Source organism: Lutra lutra, chromosome 5 (assembly GCF_902655055.1).
Source record: "Lutra lutra chromosome 5, mLutLut1.2, whole genome shotgun sequence".
NCBI lineage: Eukaryota > Metazoa > Chordata > Mammalia > Carnivora > Mustelidae > Lutra > Lutra lutra.
Window position 1 is genome coordinate 34,472,747 of NC_062282.1, and position 21,954 is coordinate 34,494,700.

General features: G+C 37.8%; 2 protein-coding genes across 7 annotated transcripts in view; one reads left to right on the plus strand and one right to left on the minus strand.

Annotated features, from left to right (window-relative positions):
- The window catches only part of CCDC152 (coiled-coil domain containing 152), a 31,160-nt gene extending 21,272 nt beyond the window's left edge, over positions 1-9,888 (plus strand). For all 5 annotated transcript variants that reach the window (XM_047730398.1, XM_047730397.1, XM_047730400.1 and 2 more), the window contains exons 5-9: positions 1,465-1,529; positions 4,570-4,672; positions 6,742-6,869; positions 8,323-8,406; positions 9,212-9,888. In XM_047730398.1, coding sequence (XP_047586354.1) covers positions 1,465-1,529; positions 4,570-4,672; positions 6,742-6,869; positions 8,323-8,406; positions 9,212-9,361 — 530 coding nt within the window. In that variant the 3' untranslated portion in view covers positions 9,362-9,888. The remainder of the gene's footprint in view (positions 1-1,464; positions 1,530-4,569; positions 4,673-6,741; positions 6,870-8,322; positions 8,407-9,211) is intronic.
- SELENOP (selenoprotein P) lies at positions 9,478-21,726 on the minus strand. 2 transcript variants are annotated; one of them, XM_053447849.1, is made up of 5 exons: positions 21,586-21,726; positions 18,263-18,478; positions 17,068-17,280; positions 15,210-15,327; positions 9,478-10,915 (listed from the first exon to the last, which is right to left on the minus strand). In XM_053447849.1, exons 2-5 carry the CDS (start codon positions 18,463-18,465, stop codon positions 10,310-10,312), a joined length of 1,140 nt encoding a protein of 379 aa, XP_053303824.1. In that variant the 5' UTR covers positions 18,466-18,478; positions 21,586-21,726; the 3' UTR covers positions 9,478-10,309. The 2 variants fall into 2 exon arrangements, with proteins under 2 accessions (XP_053303824.1, XP_053303825.1); XM_053447850.1 differs by lacking the exon at positions 21,586-21,726 and adding an exon at positions 21,538-21,556.
- Positions 21,727-21,954: the final 228 nt, after the last annotated feature.

A 21,954-nucleotide genomic window follows, 5' to 3' on the forward strand; every position in this document is an offset into this window, starting at 1 on the left:
CAATCTCCTTTACAGGATACTCTGCTTTGGCCACTTCTGAATGTTTCTCAGCCTACCAGAAATATTCCCTGGATATCTCAAGCAATCAAATTCAACCTGGTAAAGACCTGCACTCATCATTTCACTCCTAAAAAGTCTTCCTCCTTTAATTTTTCCCAAACTGATGAACATTTTTCAGTTACCCAAACAAATTACCCAACCTACAAAGCAAAGTACCCCCCCCCCCTTTTTTTTTGCCTCTGCTATTCAGGCAGTCACTAAGTCTCTCGTAATCTTACCACCTTACTATCTAAATTATCTTCATTTTCCTTTTGTGTCCTACTGCCACTGACCTAATTTAGGATCCTGTTATTTCTTACTTGATCTATTTTTACTAATACCCATTTCTCTAGGGTCAAAACTCTCCCATTCATCCTTTACACTGCCAGATAATTTTTTTTAAGATTTTATTTATTTATTTGACAGAAAGAGATCACAAGTAGACGGAGAGGCAGGCAGAGAGAGAGAGAGAGGGAAGCAGGCTCCCTGCTGAGCAGAGAGCCCGATGCGGGACTCAATCCCAGGACCCTGAGATCATGACCTGAGCCGAAGGCAGCGGCTTAACCCACTGAGCCACCCAGGCGCCCCCAGATAATTTTTTTAACTAATCATTTCACTTTGCTGTTAAAAATCCTTTGGCTCCAGGGCGCCTGTGTGGCTCAGTGGGTTAAGCCGCTGCCTTCGGCTCAGGTCATGATCTCAGGGTCCTGGGATCGAGTCCCGCATCGGGCTCTCTGCTCAGCAGGGAGCCTGCTTCCCTCTCTCTCTCTCTCTGCCTGCCTCTCCGTCTACTTGTGATCTCTTTCTGTCAAATAAATAAATAAAATCTTTAAAAAAAATCCTTTGGCTCCATAACCGATAAAATAAAATTTAAAGTCATTCATACAGAATATGTCCACCTTCTGTTAGGATATGGCTTCACCCTGTTTAGTACGTCGTTCTCACAGTCTACACTCCAACAGTACTCTACTTGAATTGTAATTTTCCCAAACATGCTATACTCACTCAAATCCAAGGTCTGTGCAGTTTTCTGTATGTGAAATGCCTCCCTTCAGCATGGAGTAACCCTTCTCATTTAAGTCTCATTGCCAGTGGTTCCTCTTCTGTAAATCCTTTCCTGACCTCAAGCTGATTGATGCTTTTCTTCCACAGGTTCTCATGGTATTTCAGACACACTGCCATTACAGAGCAATTATCATAGCATATTGTAACTACTTCCACATCTGTTTTACAATTAGGCTCTTCTTTGAAGAGCTATAATTTTGTTTTAACATTCCCAGTGCTATGCACAGACCCCCCTGTGTAGTAGAGGCTGTATGAATGTATTGCATGCATTCATGAATGGAAACTTGAAATGTTAAATATTTTCCCATATTAATTAAAAAGTACTATGTACTAGGATGCCGTCTGGTGATTTTTACACAGGTGAAAATGAACAACTAAAAAGAAGTGCTGATCTTATGAAAGAAAATTTTAAATCTCATGAACAGGTGAGTTTATATACTTTTATATTCAATCAAATTGCTGTACAGCATTTGTCTTCTCAAATTAGAGAAAAAGGGGGGTTGTTCTCATTAATGAGGACAGTCAAAATTTGGAAAGGAAATAAATATGTGTATATGTGTGCCAGAATTTTTAACAAATACAAATCTTTAAAGAAATAATTTGAAGGACTCAAGTCTCTTTGAGACTATAATACACTAATATATCACTTACATTTTTTTATTTCCACCAAAAGCAATATAACTGTTGTGTTACATATTTACATATTTTTTAATTATGTTAACAGAATTTTTACTCTAGAGTATACTCTATTTTTTCAAAGATTTTATTTTTAAGTAATCTCTATACCCAACACAGGCTCGAACCCATAACCCTAAGATCAAGGGTCACACACTCCACTGACTGAGCCAGACAGGCACCCCTAGAGTGTACTCTATTAAATAACACTTTAAAATCTTTTTATTACAAAAATGAATGAGTCTTTAATCTTTTGGTTTGAGTAATCTGTTGTACTTTTATTGCATCATCCAAATGAAAGGAGGATTTTATTTGGATCACCAATTATTTCTCTCCCAAAGGCTACCATACCCTCTGCTACTTTTTCTTTTTTTTCCATAGGAACAACATATGACAGCAATTATAAAACAGATAACACAGTACCTAGAACATAAAAAGTGCTCCATAAATGTCAGTTCCCACTGCCCTTTGGGAGGCTTATTATAATTTTTGTCTCCTCTCCCAAGAACCAATATGTCAAACTCTGGCAGACCTAAAGTTTCCAAAACTCAAACTGGATCTTTATTAAGCTTAGAACTTCAACTTGAAGGATCATTTCCAAATTCAATCTGGTCCCTCACTTGAGATAATTTAAAATATCTCTGGAATATATCCCACCCTTTATTTTTATTTTCCTTTATCCCTTTCTTTTCCTCTTTCCTATTCTTTCCATATTTGCTTCTAAAGCTCGACTATGTGTAAAAAAGTTAAGGTATAATTGGGGCAGAGAGAAGGGAGAGAAATCACTGCCTTCTTTCTCTTCTAAAATGTCAAACCATAGAATATTGCTTTGCCTAGGATACTTTAGGAGTTTTCAAAGGGGTGGAAATTAAAAAGAAAATACCGTAATCCAAGATTCAGAAGTTCTTAATTAGCAGCTGTTCAAAGCAAACTAAGGATGACCTCAATCCAATGAGAAGTCTCTAGCACAAAATATCCAGGCACATCCAAAACATATGGAGAACCACTCTCTAGAAAAACACTCAGGAGGTACTGAATGACCTTATTTATGAGACTGGAAGAGGTTTTATAATTTGCATACAGAGGATCCTTAGATTTTATAAAAACAAAAACACAACATGGGGGTTTCCCCTTGTAATTTGAAGTTCCCAGAAGGTGAACGAAAAGAAGGCAACCAAGAATAACTTCTTGGGACTTGGTCCCCTTAGAAAGAGGAAAGAATTAGATTCCTGAGAGCTGATACAGGCTAAAGCTGGGGAGAAGAACCTAGTGAGGTATAGCCAGGCCCGAGCCCACCTATTAAACTAGCCTTTTTGCCTGGAGGCTGGAGTGAAAATTCTCTTTCCAGATTAACAGACGCTTTCCACTTCAGTGTTAGCATCTTCCCACGGCAAAATCAATGGGGAATGGAAACATACATAGACTTGTCTCTTGTGGTTCCTCAGAACAGCAAGTGCTGAGTCAGGAGTAGTTTATGAAGGCCAACTCTGGTTTTCCATCTAGAAATCTAGATACATGCATGTGAAAGGTGGCAGTTTGAGATTCACCCCTATATACACCTGCCAAGATTTAATCACTGCCAATTGTTAGATAGGTTTGGCTAGTCCTATAAGTTGCCAGGCAGGTTAAGTAGCACAAGCAGGTATCCACATTATCTCCCCTTGAATTTCTATAATCTTGGCACACATACCTCCATGTTTAATTACAGACATCTAACCTCAATACCGCTGAATATCTGTTGAAAGCTGTGAACACGTGGAGAAAAATGCTCAATGGTACACATGCATACATACCTATGTCTAGTTTTCCTACAATTTCAGAAAGTTAATGGATCATAAAAAGCCCACTTCCTGGGTCTAGGCTAGGAAATTTTGACTTAAGTAATTCTTGTTGGCACTCTTATTCATTCAACAAATATTACCCAGAGATATACACTGGGAGTTGGAGTTACAGTGGTGAGTAAAACCAAGTCCCTTCTGTTAAGATGTTTAGTTGAGAAGAAGCTTTTCTTGAACCTCGTGCCTTCATTGACGTACCTTTCTCAGCATCTATTTTACTTTTATTCTTGCTGCTTTCCCTTTTCCTGCCTACATCTTGGGCCCAAGAATGGTTTCTTTATGTAGAAATATCCCTCTGGAAAAATTGTAAATTTTATCTTGGGTGACTTACTCTCCAACACATCTCTGAATGCCCCTCAGCACTTAGCACAATAATCACTTCCATGCTTTAGCAACCGAGGAAACCAGTCTCGGGCACCTGGTGAGAACTTCTCCACTCCCAAATTTATCGTTCTCTAGCCTCCTCCTCATAAAACTAACCCTTACCGTGGGTAGTACCTAATCTCCTTCTGGGAATTAGGGATGTGTATATAATTTTCAGAAATAGGCCACATTCAAAGGATTCATCTTACGTTACATTAAGCTTGCCAGCTATCGAATAGAACCAAATATTGTCTCTAAAGTATAGCTTTAATGGACATATTTTAATGCTATCATGGCATTTATTCATTAACAATTAGCGAAATATTTTGAGCATCTATGATATGTTAAACACTGGTGATGAGTATTCAGGAAGCAAAGATAAGAAGACGTTGTCTCTAGATGGTTTCTATCTCCTTGGACCAGAAATTGATCCTTGTCAAAGCTACTCATTCGGGACATAAGCAATATCCCTCTAGATATGATTACATATTAAAAATTAACATGAACTTTTAGAATTTCACCTTTCTAATTAATGGAAGGTTGTGTACACATTTAATTGAAGAATTAATATATATATTTTAATCTTTAGGAATATAAGAATAATATTGCCAAACTTATGAGTGAAATGAAAATCAAAGAGGAGGGATATAAGATAGAAATAAGGAAACTTCATCAGGATATGCAGGAAAAAAGTAAGTTATTTTTAACTTACTGAATTCTAAGACATCACAAAATAATTTAAGTGCATGTAAAACTTTTTCAGTAATTGCCAGTATTCTTGAATGAACATTTCCTTGATGCATTTTAAGTTTTGTACCTTTCTATATATTTATGTGATATAAATTACAACATTTCTAAACTGGATTTATATTTTTTGCACTTGCCATTACTTAATATGAAACAGCTAATGCCCTTATAAGATTACAGCGAAATGTATAATTAATAGCTTTGATATTTAGTCTGCATATGGAATATTATTTCAGTAATGAAGTTTTCTTCCCTCACTAAAGCAGGTCTCATGAACTTACACTGAGCGTTAATTGGTTTCACGAAAGTAATAAAAACTTTTCTCAGTATGGGCTCATACTTATGTACAATATATGAAAAAGTTTACTGGAAATGTATAAGTCAGAATATAAACCTACATCTACAAAGTGTTAGAAGAAAGCATAGAAGATAATTTTTGTGAACTTGAGTTATCCACAACTTCTTGGAAAGAATTAAAATGCACAAACAATGAAGGGAAAAAAAATTTTTTTTTAAAGGAAAAAATTCTAAATTGAACTTTATCAAACTTATTAACTCTGTCCTTCAACACTCTTAAGTACTAGACCCTGATCCCAAAGACTGAATATGGCTCCAAAGCATTGGGGAAGATGGGGGAAAAAAAATCTCTCAGCAGAGGGGTGCCTGGGTGGTTAAGTGGGTTGAGCCTCTGCATTCAGTTCAGGTCATGATCTCAGGGTCCTGGGATGGATCCCTGCATCGGGCTCTCTGCTCAGCGGGAGGGGGGGGGCTGCTTTCCCCCTCTCTGCCTCATTCTCTGCCTGCTTGTGATCTCTGTCAAATAAATAAATAATCTTTTTTTAAAAAGCTCTCAGCAGAGAAAAAAAAGCCAATACATATAGAGGGGGAGATAGGACATTCTGGGGAATAATAATCCATCTCCTACCTTTTCTTTGTGCCCCATGGAAAGGTTAGCAAGTAAAAAGCCAAAAACTGACTAGGGCTGGATTCTTTGACTGTTTGAATTATAGGATAAAAAATGGAAGTGATTAAAGGTTTTGTGAAGGTGATGGCCATACTTAGAGGTATGCTTTAGGAAGACTAACCTGGCAACAGTGTATAGGATGTAGGGACTTGTGATTGAGAGCCTGGACACAGAGTCCAAGTGAAGAAAAGGCTTGAAACTAAGTAAGTAGTGGATTGGTCCTGGATGGAGAGCCCTTATTGGTGGGGCTTGTGGATGAATTGACTCTTTTCTCCCTAAAGTTGGAAATTTCCTTGAGGCTCCCATCCTGAATGACATGGTATCAACAATAGGAATAGGAAAGTTGAGAGAAGAGGAAATTTGATGAATCATAGAGATGTGGTGTGAATATGACAGACACCCAGTCATGTGGAATAGAGTTTAGCGGGGGTTTGATGTAGCTCTAAAATCATCCGGTAACTTGGAGCCCTCTATATCTAGGAACCCAGGCTTTGTGTCCCTCTTTAACTACTAAGTCTCCTATTCTTTATTATATATAAAATATTTATGTATATTGTATATATATATATAGACATATATGTCTATATATATATAATGTATGTAATTGATGTTTAAGAATACAAATCAGTGGGGCGCCTGGGTGGCTCAGTGGGTTAAAGCTTCTGCCTTCGGCTCGGATCATGGTCCCAGGGTCCTGGGATCGAGCCCCTCATTGGGCTTTGTGCTCAGCAGGGAGCCTGCTTCCTCCTCTCTCTCCCTGCCTGCCTCTCTGACTACTTGTGATCTTTGTCTATCAAATAAATAAAATCTTAAAAAAAAAAATACAAATCAGTTTATTTGTTCAAAAGCACTTCACAGGTAATCTTTGTGTTTCAAGCAATTTGCAGGGGTTTATCAAAAATATATAAAAGCTTACCTGTGTATAAATTCTTTCTAAACCATGTTTTTATTAATAAAATCTACTTTCTGTAGATTGTTTAAAATGCTAACTACAAATTTATAAGATTTTTGAAATGTTAAAATGAATTAACTTTATTTACTTTTGTTCAGTTGAGTCAAATGAAAAAAAGCATAAAGAACTGATAGAGAAAAAGGAGGTAGAAATTTCAGAGTTAAATGCAAAGTTGAGAACTCAAGAAACGGAGAAACAAAGTGAAATTATCAAATTACAGTTAGAGGTAAGTATGCGCGAGTTTGCTAAATTTGAAGATGCATCCCTTAGTCTAAATAGGACTTTTTTTTTTTTCATCACAGTGAGATAAATTTCAGGAGAGGATAAAACTGATACACACACAGGCTCACTCTCCATCACATGCAGCTCTCAAACATCGGACACAGCTAGCTACCTTGCCTTTCAGCACTTGGCCTGAAGGTGGGACTCTTCAGTCATTGAACAGGTCCACAGAGAGGACTGTTTCCTCTGGGACAGGAGACCTGCAAATCAGCATTTCCCACACTGTGTAGTCTAGGCAAGCATCATAGGACCACCATTTGTTCCAGCGATGGAGCAAATGTTTCTAATCCTTAACATTTTTCCCTCTTCAGCAGAAACTGTGGAACGCTTGTAAACCACTTAGAAATTCCTTCAGCTTTATTAAAAAGATATAAGTTGGGGCACCTCGGTTGCTCTGCCTTCAGCTCAGGTCTTGATTCCAGGGGTTGAGCCCCACGTCGGTCTCCCTGCTCAACAGGAAGCCTACTTCTCCCTCTCCCACTCACCCTCCTTGTGTTCCCTCTCTCACTCTGTCTCTGTCACATAAAAAATAAAATCTTAAAAAAAAAAAAAGAAGAAGAAGAGACAAGTTGCTCTCTAATAAACTTGTGGAAAATATTTACCATACAGGCAGACAAACCAGATTTTTTTTTAAATGTTCAAGGGACTTCAAATAAGGCATCTTCAAATAAGGCATCTCAAAGGCTACAGTTCCAGTTCCAAGGTCTAACTAAAGCCCTTTCAGGAGGTTGTTTAACCAGATGTCAGAATCTCTAAGACATGGATGTTTTGAGAATGTATTTATTCTTTAAAAAATTTTTTTTTTGCAAAAAAAAAAAAAAAATGACCTGTAAGAACGACTTATGAGAATTTTTAAACCTGATTCAGTTTAATGTCAAACCAATAAGAGTTCAAACTAAAATTATATCCAAATTCTACTACTCAGCCTCAATGATTTTACAGAAGGGTAATACGAGTTTTTACCCCATGACTGTTGACTACACTATTTTTTCTTTACTAAAGGACATTCATGGTAACATGAAAATATTTTTACCCATCTTTATGTTAACTAGATTCCTAATCCTGGTTATCTAGATTCCTTCCTAATGTCTTAACAAAAAGATTATGCTGACTCTATCCCAAAATCTCTAAGGTACTGCCCAGGCATTTGGTACTTTTAAAAAGCTCTCCAGGTAATTTAACACGCAGCAACGTTAATCCTGTTTGGGTGTTCTTTGCTCTTTCTTAAAAATTGTTCCTTTAAAGGAAGACTTCTCTATCTTGGTTATACAGAGAATATACTTAAATCACAGATTATGTTAAAAATATAATGAATTATGCTTATATTTATAGAAGTAATTGTTTTAGTTGTCTAGCTAGAATGTTCTCAATAACTTTCTTTTTTAAACTTGATTCAGTTTGATGCCAAACTAGCAAGAGTTCAAACTAAATCAAAATCATATCCAGATTCTACTGTTTTGCCACAGAGTATCTACAGAAGGGTATGTGAGATTTTCTTCCATAGCTATTTCTTAAGAAAATATTTTCTTAAGTGTGTTTCTCTAAAAGCTGTCTAGTATTTACTAATGATATACTTAATGACTTTTCTTAAAATATATCACACAATCAGGAAGATCTTGGGTTTTGAATAATCTTTAAAAGTCACTTTCAATTTGGGGTGCCTGGGGGGGCTCAGTTAAGCATTAGACTATGGGTTTCAACTCAAGTCATGATTTCAGGGTCATGAGATTGAGCCCTGCATTGGGCCATGTGCTGAGCATGGAAACTGCTTGAGAGATTCTCTCTCCCCTTCTCCCTCTTCCTGCCCCTCCCCACTGAGTGCTCTCTCTGTAAGATATAGATAAAACTTTAAAAGTCACCTTTAATTTAAAATTATAAATCTTAGCAGTAAATTAAAACATTACAGAAGTCTTTGACTCTTTGGGCCATCTAAGGAATTCTGTAATATATTCTGAACTAGGGGTGACCTACTATTCTGAAGTTATTTAGGCACTCAGATAATAGGTTTCTTTTTGTTCAACTCCTTTATGGTTTAGAACTTCAAGCTATATAGGGAGAAGGGAATAAACTAGAACAAATGGTGCTACTACGTATTTTGGTATCCTTATTCCCTTTACCCCATAAGCCTCCTGAAGATAAAATTATAAACCTTTCAAAATAAGCTCTTTAAAAATACCTACTTAAGACAGAAATGCAGTTTTTACTGGTTTTTTTGTTTGTTTGTTTCTTGCATTTAATCCTCCTGTTTCTGAATTGCAGTAACAAATTTCATTCTGCTTTATTTAGAAGCTTCAACATCTTCAAGAAGAAAAAAACAAGGAGATTGCAGTTCTTCGGAATACCATTCATGATTTAGAGCAACGCCTCTCCCTTAACAAAGATTCTGATGTTAAACCTACTGGGAAAGGTTCTTACCTTAAGCGTAGACGGTTTTGAGTAGGAAAGTAAATTCATTAGTTGCTACCTAATTTCTTTAAAAGCAGTTGAAAACTTACTTCTATCATTGATAGAACATAGTGCCCAAATAATAACAAAGAAAAAGGAGAGCTTCAAACTTTTTAAATTGAGTTTATTTAAACAAATCCACATCTGGCCAATCGTGTACTACATTCTTACTTAACAGTATTAACCATAAAGGAGTTCAGGTTTATAGGCCTTAGTTTACCTATTGAACCATCATTGACTATGGAAATACTTTCTAAACAATCAAGAGATAGACAACATTCTTTTATCTTTTCCATTACAACTCTCAAGACTATCTCAAATTTGAGAGATAAAGAAAATAAGATATAGGGGCTTCATTTCATACAGGATAGTGAAAATCAAAACTCTTAGATATACAAAGTGTAAGTAGATATTTAAAATGTAGTCCTAGCAAAATAGTCATGTGTCAGTATTTCTAGAACTTAAAAGACGAATTCACTGAGTTCTTTAAAGGTTTAATCAATTAAAAGCGTAAGATTTAAAAGACTAAGATAATTTTTTTTGAGAAATAACTAAAGAAAAAAATGGAAAACATGTCTTTGTTGTTCCTTCTCCATTCTAAATTGCTAACTATCCAACAGAAACCCCTAGGTCATAGTTTATGTCTCTGTTCTCATTAAAGCAAGTAGAATGCTGGAAAAAGAAAAAGAAAAACATATTAACCAAATGCTGCAATCACCTTTATAATAAAATAATGAAAACATGGTTTGGGCAAAAATTTCTTTGATTTAAATTTTAAAATTTGGAAGCCAATGTAATAGATTTCTCCATGTTTGTACAAATCCAATTCTTATTTTTGGATCAGTATTAATTAGACAGCTTATAAAATGCTGGAAATGAAACTGTCCAGACCTACTTGGGGAGTATGTCTTATTTAACTATTTAGTATGAAGGTCATTTTCACATTTTGGCCTTATTTTTTCAGCTTCAATTGGTGCTGGCTTCTGTGGGCTGAAGCTGCTGACTTGCTTGTCAGGCAGCTGGAGGCAAACGTCACTGTCAAGATTCAATGACGTTCTCCTCTGCCCAAAGTCCCTGTCAGCTGCATAAAGAGGGGAGGGTTTCCTTACATTGTCAGGTGATTGCAGACCCTGTTTTTTCAAATATCAGATGTCGTCAGTGTCAGCATCAGCTGCTAGGAGCCAACCCTGAATCTTCAGGCAATGTGCAGAGTAACTGATTTATACAACCCTTTCGTCAGAGCTTCTTTTGTGGGACAGAAAGTTGTAAACCTTCACTTCCTGCTGGCAGATCTCAGTTCTCTGGGTGGCCCTGTCTTTGGTGGGTCTTGTGTTTACGGTGCTGATGAAGGCCTTGAGGAGCAGGATACTCAGCCGCATCTGGGGCTTCTGGTGGCTGAGTCTCCGAAAGCTCCTTGTTCCCATGATGCTGGTGCCCATGCTTGTGATGATGGTGGTGGTGGTGGTGGTGTGGCTGGGGAGCCTCCGTTGTGTTTCCCACAGTAGGCGAAGATACCATTTCACAGAAGTCTTTAGCTTCCAGGGTCTAGAATAAATTTACAATCACTTATCAATAAATGTAAAGATTTAGCAAGAGTGCACAAAAAATGATTTGCAGAGCTAAAATATGTAACATTCAAGCCAGTTAATTAGGATTGAACTGGTTTTGTTTTTCTAGCATTATATTAATGAGATAAAAATCTGAAATCGGTTTCAACACCTAGACTTACTAATATTTGCTTTCCGTCATACCTAATTATAAACTGCTTCTTCTACAAAGTCTGCATTTAATCAAAGATTCCCCAAGCTTCTTACAAGGGAATTAACATTAATGTTTTGCAAATACGTAAAATACAGCATAAGCCAATTAAAATTTAAGAGTTCACCTAGGCTTCTATACGGGTTAAATCAACAGAATTCAAATTTTCCTTATCAAGAGCATTTCCCAAATTTTTAAGAATTCTGAAGAAGGGGGTGCCTGGGTGGCTCAGTGGGTTAAAGCCTCTGCCTTTGGCTCAGGTCATGATCTCAGGGTCCTGGGATCTCTGCTCAGTGGGGAATCTGCTTCCTCCTCTCTCTCTGCCTGCCTCTCTGCCTCCTTGTGATCTCTCTCTCTCTCTCTCTCTGTCAAATAAATAAAATCCTCAAAAAAAAAAAAAAAGAATTCTGAAGAATTAAGAGACAGATAAGGCTTAAAAAGAACACAAATGACCTTACTTATATCTGCAGAAGGAAAACTAGATTAACTGGTTAAAAGATCTTACCACTGATTGCAGTAAAGTCAAACAAATATCAAGTCTTAGAAGCAGCTGAACTACACAGAACCTTTCACACCTGTATCACTTTATCATTCTATTCAAATATAATGCTATATTCTGAAGCAAACTAATTTCTGATAACTCAAATGCCAATAAACTCTGCTCGAAATGAGTCATTTTTCATGCCTCAACTTATGCCAGGAAATGTTTTGAACTTCACTACTTTTGTTACTATGTCCCTCCTGTCAGGCTGTGGGGGGACAAGGAGCAAATCCTGCCAATCTTCCACTGAGCAAGAGATTCCATTCTGCATCAAACTAGTTAATTTGCTGCGAGTCCTTTTTTTTTTTTTATTGTTTTGTGTGCCCACAAATCATAGCCTCAAAGCTTACAGATAGAGCAGCGTCATACGAAACTTTTACCTAAAGTGATTTGTAAGAACAGTTAGAGTCTTTGGTCTCTCACACTGATCTTCTAAGTGTTCACCGTTTTTGAAAAGTGAAAAATTCCACTGGATTTTTGCATACAACTATTAAATGGTATTTTTAAGAATTCAATGTAATTTTTAAAGTTTGTATTCAAATTCCAGTTAACACAATGTAGTATTAGGTTCAGGTGTACAATATAGTGATGCAGCACTTCCATTCAACACATGGTGCTCATCACAACAGGTGCACGCCTTAATCCCCATCACCTGATTCACCCATCCCCCTCCATCCCCCGCCACCCCTCTGGTAACCATCAGTTTGTTCTCTGTAGTTAAGAGTCTGTTTCTGGTTCTTGATTTGCACCCTGCCCCTCTTTTTCCCCCTTGGCTCATTTGTTCATTTCTTTTTTTTTTTTTTTTTTTTTTTTTGCTTTATTTCTTTTTTTTTTTTTCCAAAATTTTACTAAATTCCAGATAGTTACCATTCAGTACAATATTAGTTCCAGGTGCAGAATTTAGTGATTCATCACTTACATATAACACCTTGCGCTCATCACAAGTGCCTTCCTTAATGCCCGTCACTTGTTGAACCCATCCCTCCCTCCCACCTCCCCTCCAGCAACCCTGAGTTTGTTCTCTGTAATTAAGGATCTGTTTCTTGGTTTGCCTCTTTTTTTCCCCCATGTTCATTTGTTTTGTTTTTTAAATTCCACATATGAGTAAAATCATACGGTATTTGTCTTTATTTCACTTAGCATAATACTCTCTAGCTCCATCCACACTGTTGCAAATGGCAAGATTTCATTCTTTTTCTGGCTGAATAATATCCCTGTGTGTGTGTGTGTGTGTGTGTGTGTGTGTGTGTGTACACACATATATTCCTTATCTATTCATCAATCAATAGACACTTGGGCTGTTTCCATAATTTGGTTATTGTAGATAATGCTGCCATAAACAGAGGGGTGCATGTATCCCTTAAATTAGTATTTTCGTATTTTGGGGGTAAATACCCACTAGTGCAATTCCTGGATCATAGGGTAGCTCTTTTTAACTTTTTGAGGAACCTCCATACTGTTTTCTAGAGCGGCTGCACCAGTTTGCATTCCCACCAACAGTGTAAGAGGGTTCCCCTTTCTCCACAGCCTCACCAACACCTGCTGTTTCTTGTGTTATTGATTTTAGCCATTCCAACAGGTGCGAAGTGGTATCTCACTACAGTTTTTGTATTTCCCTGATGATAGTGATGTTGAACATCTCTTCATGTGTCTGTTTGCCCTCTTATATGTCTTCTTTGGGAAAATGTCTATCCATGTGTTCTGCCCCATTTTTAATTAGATTACTACGTTATTTGGTGTTGAGTTTTAGAAGTTTTTTATATATTTTGGATACTAACCCTTTACCAGATATGTCATTTGCAAGTATCTTCTCCCATTTCATAGGGTGCCTTTTAGTTTTGACTATTTCCTTCACTTTTTGAGAATTTAATACTATAAACAATTTGACAAACTTAGTAACAATTTGATAAATGTTTAAAATATACCACATAGTGTTCTAAATGTTCAAAGATTGGTAGCAGTAGTCTAATTTCAAAAAAAACAAATTACTATATTTTATCAATCCTACATTTTATCGATCCTACAATGTATTTTTTTCACATTTTAATGTCTTTAAAATCAGAATGCATCCTACTGTTGATAGTGTTACAACATTGTGTCCTACCTTGACAGAATTTTTTTTAAATAGTACATAAAATAATGTGTCATCTAATTGATGGCATCTAGGATACAATGAAATAGGAAAAGTCCAATTTGCTTTGGCATATCAGATATATATGGATATTATTCCTATTTCCAGGTGGCTCATAAATTTTAAGCATTTATGGGAACGGTTTCTGCCTTTGTTTAAATATAACTGGGTATAATTGTAACTATTAGGCACTTGCAAAAATGTAAAATACTAAAATAATCCCAGAATATGAGGAATCAATATTAGCTAGCATTTATTAAGCACTTAGAAGTCAGACATTGAGTTAATAGTTTATTTGCATTATCTCAGTCTTTCCCTCTCTAAAAGCAGTAGAATAAGCTTCATAGGATTATAACAAAGATTAAAATGTGAAAATTATATAACTAGAGTAATTAACCTGTTGTGCTTAATAACAACTAAATTAGTTAATTAAATAGTTCTTTAAAAATTGAGGTGGCTTTCTTTACATATGAAAAAATCTGAAAGATGTATAGCTCACAAATCAAATTCAGAATTATTTTTAGGGGTGCCTGGGTGGTTCAATGGTTAAGTATCTGCCATTAACCTCTGAGCCCAGCGTTGGGCTCTCTGTTCAGTGGGGAGCCTGCTTCTCCCTCTCCTTCTGCCTATCACTCTGCACACTTGTGATCTCTATCAAATAAATAAAATCTTTTTTTAAAAAGAATTCGTTTAAACCTGAGTTTAACTTTTTCCAATTTGCCCTATTAAGGAAAATTGTTTGGAATTATTTTCCTTTTTCAACCTGGGGGAGGGGTTCTAGTTAGTATAAATTAAAATCAATTCCTTGAGTATCTTTTCATAAACCATATTTAAATAGAGAGCTTCTTATAACAAGGAAGAAATATTCTCACAGTTGTTAGAAGAGAAATATCAGTAATGAGTAGAAAATCTATTCTGTTGTGAAATAAACACGGTGATTCTGGCTGCAAAATGGGCAGACAGTGTAAGGGCTTCACGGAAAAGCTGAACCTTGACAAATTAAGTAGCTGTCTGGGTCCCAGTTCCATTTCAGGTAATGCCATGAATTAGTTTTGCTATCAGTATGCTCTTACGTGAGCATATTCAGGATATTACAATAATGTTATTTTATGTTGGCTGAATTCTTTGAGCACTTTGAACACACGCAGTATCATTTGGTGATATTTGAAATATGTGATCTATACTGACTTTTGTTTTCAAAACTCCCAGATAAAAGCAGGAATACGGATCTTGAAAAAATGTCTTATAGTACATGTTACATAATAGAAGGTGTGTGTAATTATAGAAATTACTGTTGTTTATTTTTCAACAGAAACACTGATTAGCTAATTGGTCTTGAAACAATTTAGATAGCTCCTAAAAGATTTTCTTTTTTCTCCCAGTGAAAATAATTGAGAAAAATAAAATACCGTGAGAGAGCAGTTTCCACATTTCTCTTCGCAGTAAGCAATCTTAATGGCTTCTTCTACATATGGGAAAGTTAGGAAGGAATAAGGCAAACCAAGATGGTATACAAGACGGCCACATCTGAAAAAAAGGACAAACAATATCGTTACAATAGTTTCTGTACGGTGATCGTATATAAGCAGTTTGGGACATGTATTGTTGGCTTAATGGTCTTATAACGAAGACCCATCCATTCACAACTTCAGTAAATTTCCTTGAATGGGGTCTCAGATGAGCTCCCTGGCGCTGAATACCACCTTAGGTCACAGCAAGGATACAGTGAATCTAATAAAAGCATTTCAAAATGTTATAGATAAGCCAACATTAATAATATCAAAACTATGTTAAGTTTAGTCACTATGACTTGGTCAAATACAGTTTGGTAAGACACATAAACTCTACCAATGCCCAAACCATTGATTTATTATAAATTGGGCTCTGCAAATCACATGAGGTTTTCATAACTACTATGGCAGCACAAATTCTACACAACAAAAAATTTATAGTGTAACAAAAAATTTCTTAGCAAGTAGCCCATTTAGTTAAAAAATATATCTGATGCAGGGGTGCCTTGGTGGCTCAGTGGGTTAAGCCTCTGCCTTCAGCTCAGGTCATGATCTCAGGGTCCTGGGATAGAGCCCCACATTGGGCTCTCTGCTTGGGGGGGCAGCCTGCTTCCCCCTCTCTCTGCCTGCTGTTCTGCCTACTTGTGATCTCTCTGTCAAATAAATAGATAAAATCTTTAAAATACATACATACATATACATATATCTCTGATGCAACAAAAATTTCAGCATAATGAAAGAAATGGAATTACAATACTTGGTATTCTCAGAAATGGTGGAGTTGAAATGTCCTTCTTGCCCACATTTTACCCAGGATATATAACATTATTTGAATATCAAAGAACTTTGCAACTATCTAAACTAGAAGTTTATAGTGTGAAAAGAACACATAATATTAAAAATATTTAGAGTATTATGGTGACTAAAATAACACAATAGAAAAAAATATTTAGAGTAAGATAAAGTAGGGCTTAGTCCTAAACAGAGTCTGGCTCACCATTTCTGAGAGTCCAAAGAAAACAGCATCAACTAGTCATGTTGGTCATATCAAATAATGTAAGCATCTAGGTTCCCTCAAAATACAAATGTTTTACTCATTCAAGGGATCAAACACAGATTTATGCAGATTAGACCTAAATGATTAACATACTTTATAAAGAGTGACCTACCTGAATTTCTAAACTATTAATCAGATCAGAGATAAGCAAGTGGTCTGCAAAGTATAGTTACTCATCTGCAAAATTCTCAGGTTAGAATTGTCCATGATATGCAAATTGCTCCTTCTTTTTCAGAATGCTAATCTTGGGGGAGGGGTGGCTGGCCTATAGTCAATTTTCTGTGTTTCCCTATTAGAATGGTGGATTCTTTTGCACAAAAGAAAGTCATTTCAAAAACATTAAAACCTGGGCGCCTGGGTGGCTCAGTGGGTTAAAGCCTCTGCCTCCGGCTCGGGTCATAATCCCAGGGTCCTGGGATGGAGCCCCACATCGAGCCCTGCATCGGGCTCTCTGCTCAGCGGGGAGCCTGCTTCCTCCTCTCACTGTCTGCCTCTCTGCCTACTTGTGATCTCTGTCTTTCAAATAAATAAATAATCTTAAAAAACAACAACATTAAAACCAAACATTTTAATGTGTTCATTCTGAGTATCTGGTAATAAAAACAAAAGAAGATGTCTTATTTTAAGTCACTTACTCTTAAATTAAATGCAAAGCAGCTTATGTTTTAATTTGGTGTGTGTGGTGTGTGTCATACACACCTGTCATATATGAGGAAGTCATCCTTTTTCCCATTTAAGAGTGTCCAGACATCTGTTTGGTTTTCTTCTTGTTGATAAACAGGAATATGCTCTGAAACCTTATTTTTAAGATTCACATATTGTAATTGAGAAGAAAGTCCTTGATGATTAACAACAACGTAAGAGATGTTCAAATATCCTTCTTTCTCCAGTTTTACTCGCAGGTCTTCCAATCTGAAATATTTGGGAAAAATACAAAAAAGGAATAATCTCATTTATTAGTGACTTCTCTCTCCTCACTATTTTTTACATGAAACTCTTTTGCTATTTTTTACTTATATCTCTTCTTTATATTGTTGTAAAAAACTAAAACTTATGTTTTTTCAATTATTTATTGAATACTTGTGCTCAGTTAAAACCTCATGCTAAATGACTGCACAAGCAATAACTCATTTGGTCCTCAAATTAAGCTTACAAAGTGTACATTTTTTAATCCATTTGACAGAGAATTCTACCCAATAAATACTTACAGAAGAGCCTAACAAATACACTTATATTTGTTATACATATAATTTATATATACATATATGTATTTGTGAAATGACACAGGACATTTGATGGCAAGTCTAGTGTTGATTCTCCTTCAGCAAAGCACTCGCATTTGCTTCCTCTATCAAAATAACTAACACAGGGCGCCTGGGTGGCTCAGTGGGTTAAGCCGCTGCCTTCGGCTCAGGTCATGATCTCAGGGTCCTGGGATCGAGGCCCACATCGGGCTCTCTGCTCAGCAGGGAGCCTGCTTCCCTCTCTCTCTCTCTCTCTCTCTCTGCCTTCCTCTCTGTCTACTTGTGATCTCTCTCTGTCAAATAAATAAATAAAATCTTTAAAAAAATAAATAAATAAATAACACATTTGCAGGATTACATTTTAGAACATTTCATTACACAAGTAATATATATTTAGTAAGACATTATAAACTAGGGGTCCATAAAATGAAGAAAATTTTTCTATAATCCCAGGAAAACCACAATAAATGCTCTGGTATAGATCCTCCTCGTATACTCCGTTCTAAGATGTTTTAGGCAAACATGTATAGTTTTCTAAAGATGTGACTTAATAAACACATCTTTTCCATTTCTATGTTTCTTTTATGTATATATGTATGTGTTCAATAGCTTTCCCCTTTAGAAGTCCTGGAGCACAGAATGACACTCACCGGGACGCCTGCAGAATGCACAGGTATCAGCTGGCTTGAAGAAGGGCCACCACTGTCACTGAACCACTTGAGTTCAGCATTGGATTCTGATCTCCTATGCTCCACTCTGGAGGTTGCTTACAAATGGTGCTCTGTCCCTGGCTCTCTGTTCCTCCCCCTGGGAGGAGACAGAGAGCCAGGGCAAGCCCCAGGCTTCTCCACATTGCTGGGGTTGTCCTGTAATAGAGGAAACCTTTCTGTCATCTCCACAGGTGACTTCACAGTCATAACCAGGGATTTCTATAAATCCAGCCAATGCCCTCCCCCTTCCCATCAGCAGCTAGCCCTGCCCGGGATCCCATCCCAGTGTTGCGGGGCTCCTTATGTTGGGCCTGCCCGCAGCAATCTTCCCACCCAGAAGGGGTTAAAAAATCCGCCAGAGGCAGGGGAGTTGTCCAAGCATCTCTGAACCACCTGGCTTGGCCAGAAACTTAGTTAAGCTGTGGAGACCTGCCTCAACAGGCAGCCAACTACTTGTCTAGAAGATAAAGGTTTAGAAAAATTTTGAGACTGTGGCCTCTGTAGTCAAGTAACATTCTGCAAACAAGATTTTTTGAGATGCAGGCGCCTGGGTGGCTGGGCCAGTTAAGTGGGTTAAGGGTCTGCCTTTGGCTCAGGTCATGATCCTGCGGTCCAGGGATGGTTCCCCACATCAGCAGAGACTCTGTTTCTCCTTCTGCCCCTCCCACATCTCATGTCTCTCTCTCTCACACACACACACTCTCTCTCTCTCTCTCTCTCAAATAAGAGATTGGAGATGCAAGTTCTGACTGCTGCTTTCTGCCCCCTATCAATCTAAGAAAGGAAGGAAAAGACCCAGCATGGAAAGAGAACCCAGGAAGAGAGGAGGTGGCAGTGAGGGCAATTTGCCACCGTGAAGGTGGCTGAGGTGGGGCCCTTAGCTCCGCAGGTTCAAGCATTCTGCATTTCTAAGTCTCCTGGGTATGGCTCTTTTGTTCCTCTTACTCTTTAAAGTCTAGCTCTACATTAACAATAAAGGGTTTGAATCTTTTCAGGTATAAAACCGCCTCCCAAATTGTTACTACCACATCTGAGGTAAATATGACCAAAGAAAAAACTCTGACCAAGGAGATATGCCACAAATCACTGTCCCTCTACCACTCCAAACTCCCTGCAATCAAACTCTGCTTATGTATTGGCCACCATGACTTTCAGGAAGTTTCTGTGACTAGATGGCATGCTCTTGGGTAAAAAGATGCCCTCATCTAAGTAGAAAAGTTCAGTATCTGACCAGAAATATCCCCAAACTAAGGCTAACTCTCCCAGCAGTGAGGTACACATAAAACAAAGGATCCTTAAAGAGGTAGCAAAAATAGAAACTCATTCAGCAAAGATGAGCAGAAAAAGAAAAAATCCACCCAGGAACGGGCTTATTCTGATATAAAAGTCCATGGAGAGACAACATTCTAGAACTGGGAATTTGGCACACTTTCAGGCGCTAATCTGGGATAAGAAAGTAAAAGTACTTTGGGGGGACACAGGGGAGGGAAAGAAGGTGGGCAGCTAATGATCAGTTACCCAGAGTGAGCCCAGAATTAAGATGTGTACAGAAAGGCTAGAACCAGATTGAGTGGGGCTCTGGTGCACTGGTTGATGTGGACAGAATTTTTAAAAACCTGACTGTCTTTCACGTCATTTAACACCACAAAATTCCTACCTGTATAGGGTATCTTGATAAGAGTCTTACTAAAAGAAAAGAGAGGGAAATTAAATGATTTATTAAGTCCATCCCAACTATTCTAATATTTTGAAGATTCTACTATTTAAAAATAGAGCTTGCATCTGGACTAAATCTAGGGGATTTCTTCAGGATGTTATTTCTACTGATGGCACAATTACCCTTATTATAGCCACCATTCATTGAGCATTTATGGAACTCGACACGGTGGTGCTAAGCACCTCCCCATAGCCTGCCAGTTAATCCTTACGACTGTGGGACCATCACCCCCGCCTTCTGCAGCTCGGGAAACTGTGGCTGAGAGCGAGTTCGGCATCTTGCCCAAGTCCACACAGGTGTGAGTCACAAAAGAGGCTGGATTCAAACCAGTTCTGCTAAATTCATTAACAGCTATAGAAGCCAGGGTTTTACTGGCTTATGCCTGAGGAAGGCAAAGAGAACATCAAAGTATTTCCATTTGTTTTGTTTCTTACTAGAATGGAGGGCGAGCCCCTACTTTCTAGAACATAATTTCAGCAGCTATAGGATTTTCAGCATAAATTCACCACTTGGTGAATTCATCACTTCACCATATACATATCCTCTCAAGGGGCTAAATAGTAAAGATAGATGCCTCATTTAGTTTTTTGATGAAAAAAGACATAAAGCCATTGGCCTAGGGTAGTGGCTTATGCAGTTCACACAAACTTTTTTCTATTGTATAATCAATAGGCTGTTCAACTTATTTTCTTAGAATCATTTCTGCATAATAAACATTTGATTATCATGGCTATCAGATAGCTATGTTAAAAATAATGAAGATAGATAACTCAGCTGGAAATACTGGAAGCTATTTAAAGTAACTGTCAATTTCACTAGTCCTACCACTTTTCAATCACCAAACAAGATTTTTGACCACATGCAGACTTAAACGTCTGTTTTGAATTCCTCCATTAAAAGGCAAAATATGCAGAAACTACCCCCCCCCCCAAACTCCAGGCTGGCCTCTGAGGGCCCTTCCTTGTTCACCTGAAAGTACCCGCTCACCTTGTACACTGCAAAACCCTGCATTTCATCAAAGACAACCTCTTCCACGCAGTGGACATACCCTGCTCCCCCCCACCCCCCATACCAGATCTTGTGTTGTCCCCTGCGGTGATTTCCGAAACCGCTCACGGTACCCCTGGACATTTCCACAGCCTGCAGAATGGCCACACCTGTCTCGACCCCCTCAAACCCAGGGTCTGATTGTTCCTGAGATTCTCTGCATTTCCGTGGGAGATAGTCAAGCCTGAACACGCAATATCACCTACAAAACAACACAACTCTTTGCAGAGTTACCCCTGTCCAGCAGGCAGGGCAGAAATCTGCAAGGACTGTGCCTCGCCCCCCAGACAGAGCCTCACCTACCCCACCCAATTCCAGACTCTTTTGTTCTCTTCCTTTTGTATTTATTTCTTCCTTTTGTATTCTTTTTATTTCCTTTACCCGTGTCCCTTTTTAAAACTCTATCCTAAGGACAGAAACATTTTATCAGGCTCAAAATCAAGTTATTTACCAAACTCTCAAAGAATCAAGTATTGGCAAACACAAAGTTGCGACTTACACAACCCCTTCCAACCAGCCTGCTTCCTCTCTCTCCGCTCAGCCCCGCAGCTCCTCCAAGCCACAGCCAGAGCCCTGGTATTTATAGTGCTGTTGTTTACCTCGCTCCAGCCATAGTCCAAAGTTCATTGCCCGCTCTGGCTGTGACCTTCACAAGCAGAGCAAACCCTTGAACGGATCATTATAAACAACTTCGAAGAAAGTAACAAGTCCTGCCAAGCAGAAAATGGGGAGAAAGTTTTTTTGCAATTACTGATTTATTCCCTATCCTTTTCAGTCACCCCAGTATCTAGGATTTAATGGTACAGTCGGGGGCGGGAGGAAGGACTAAGGGTAAAAGGGTTCCAAGTCATGTTCTTTTTCAAACTAT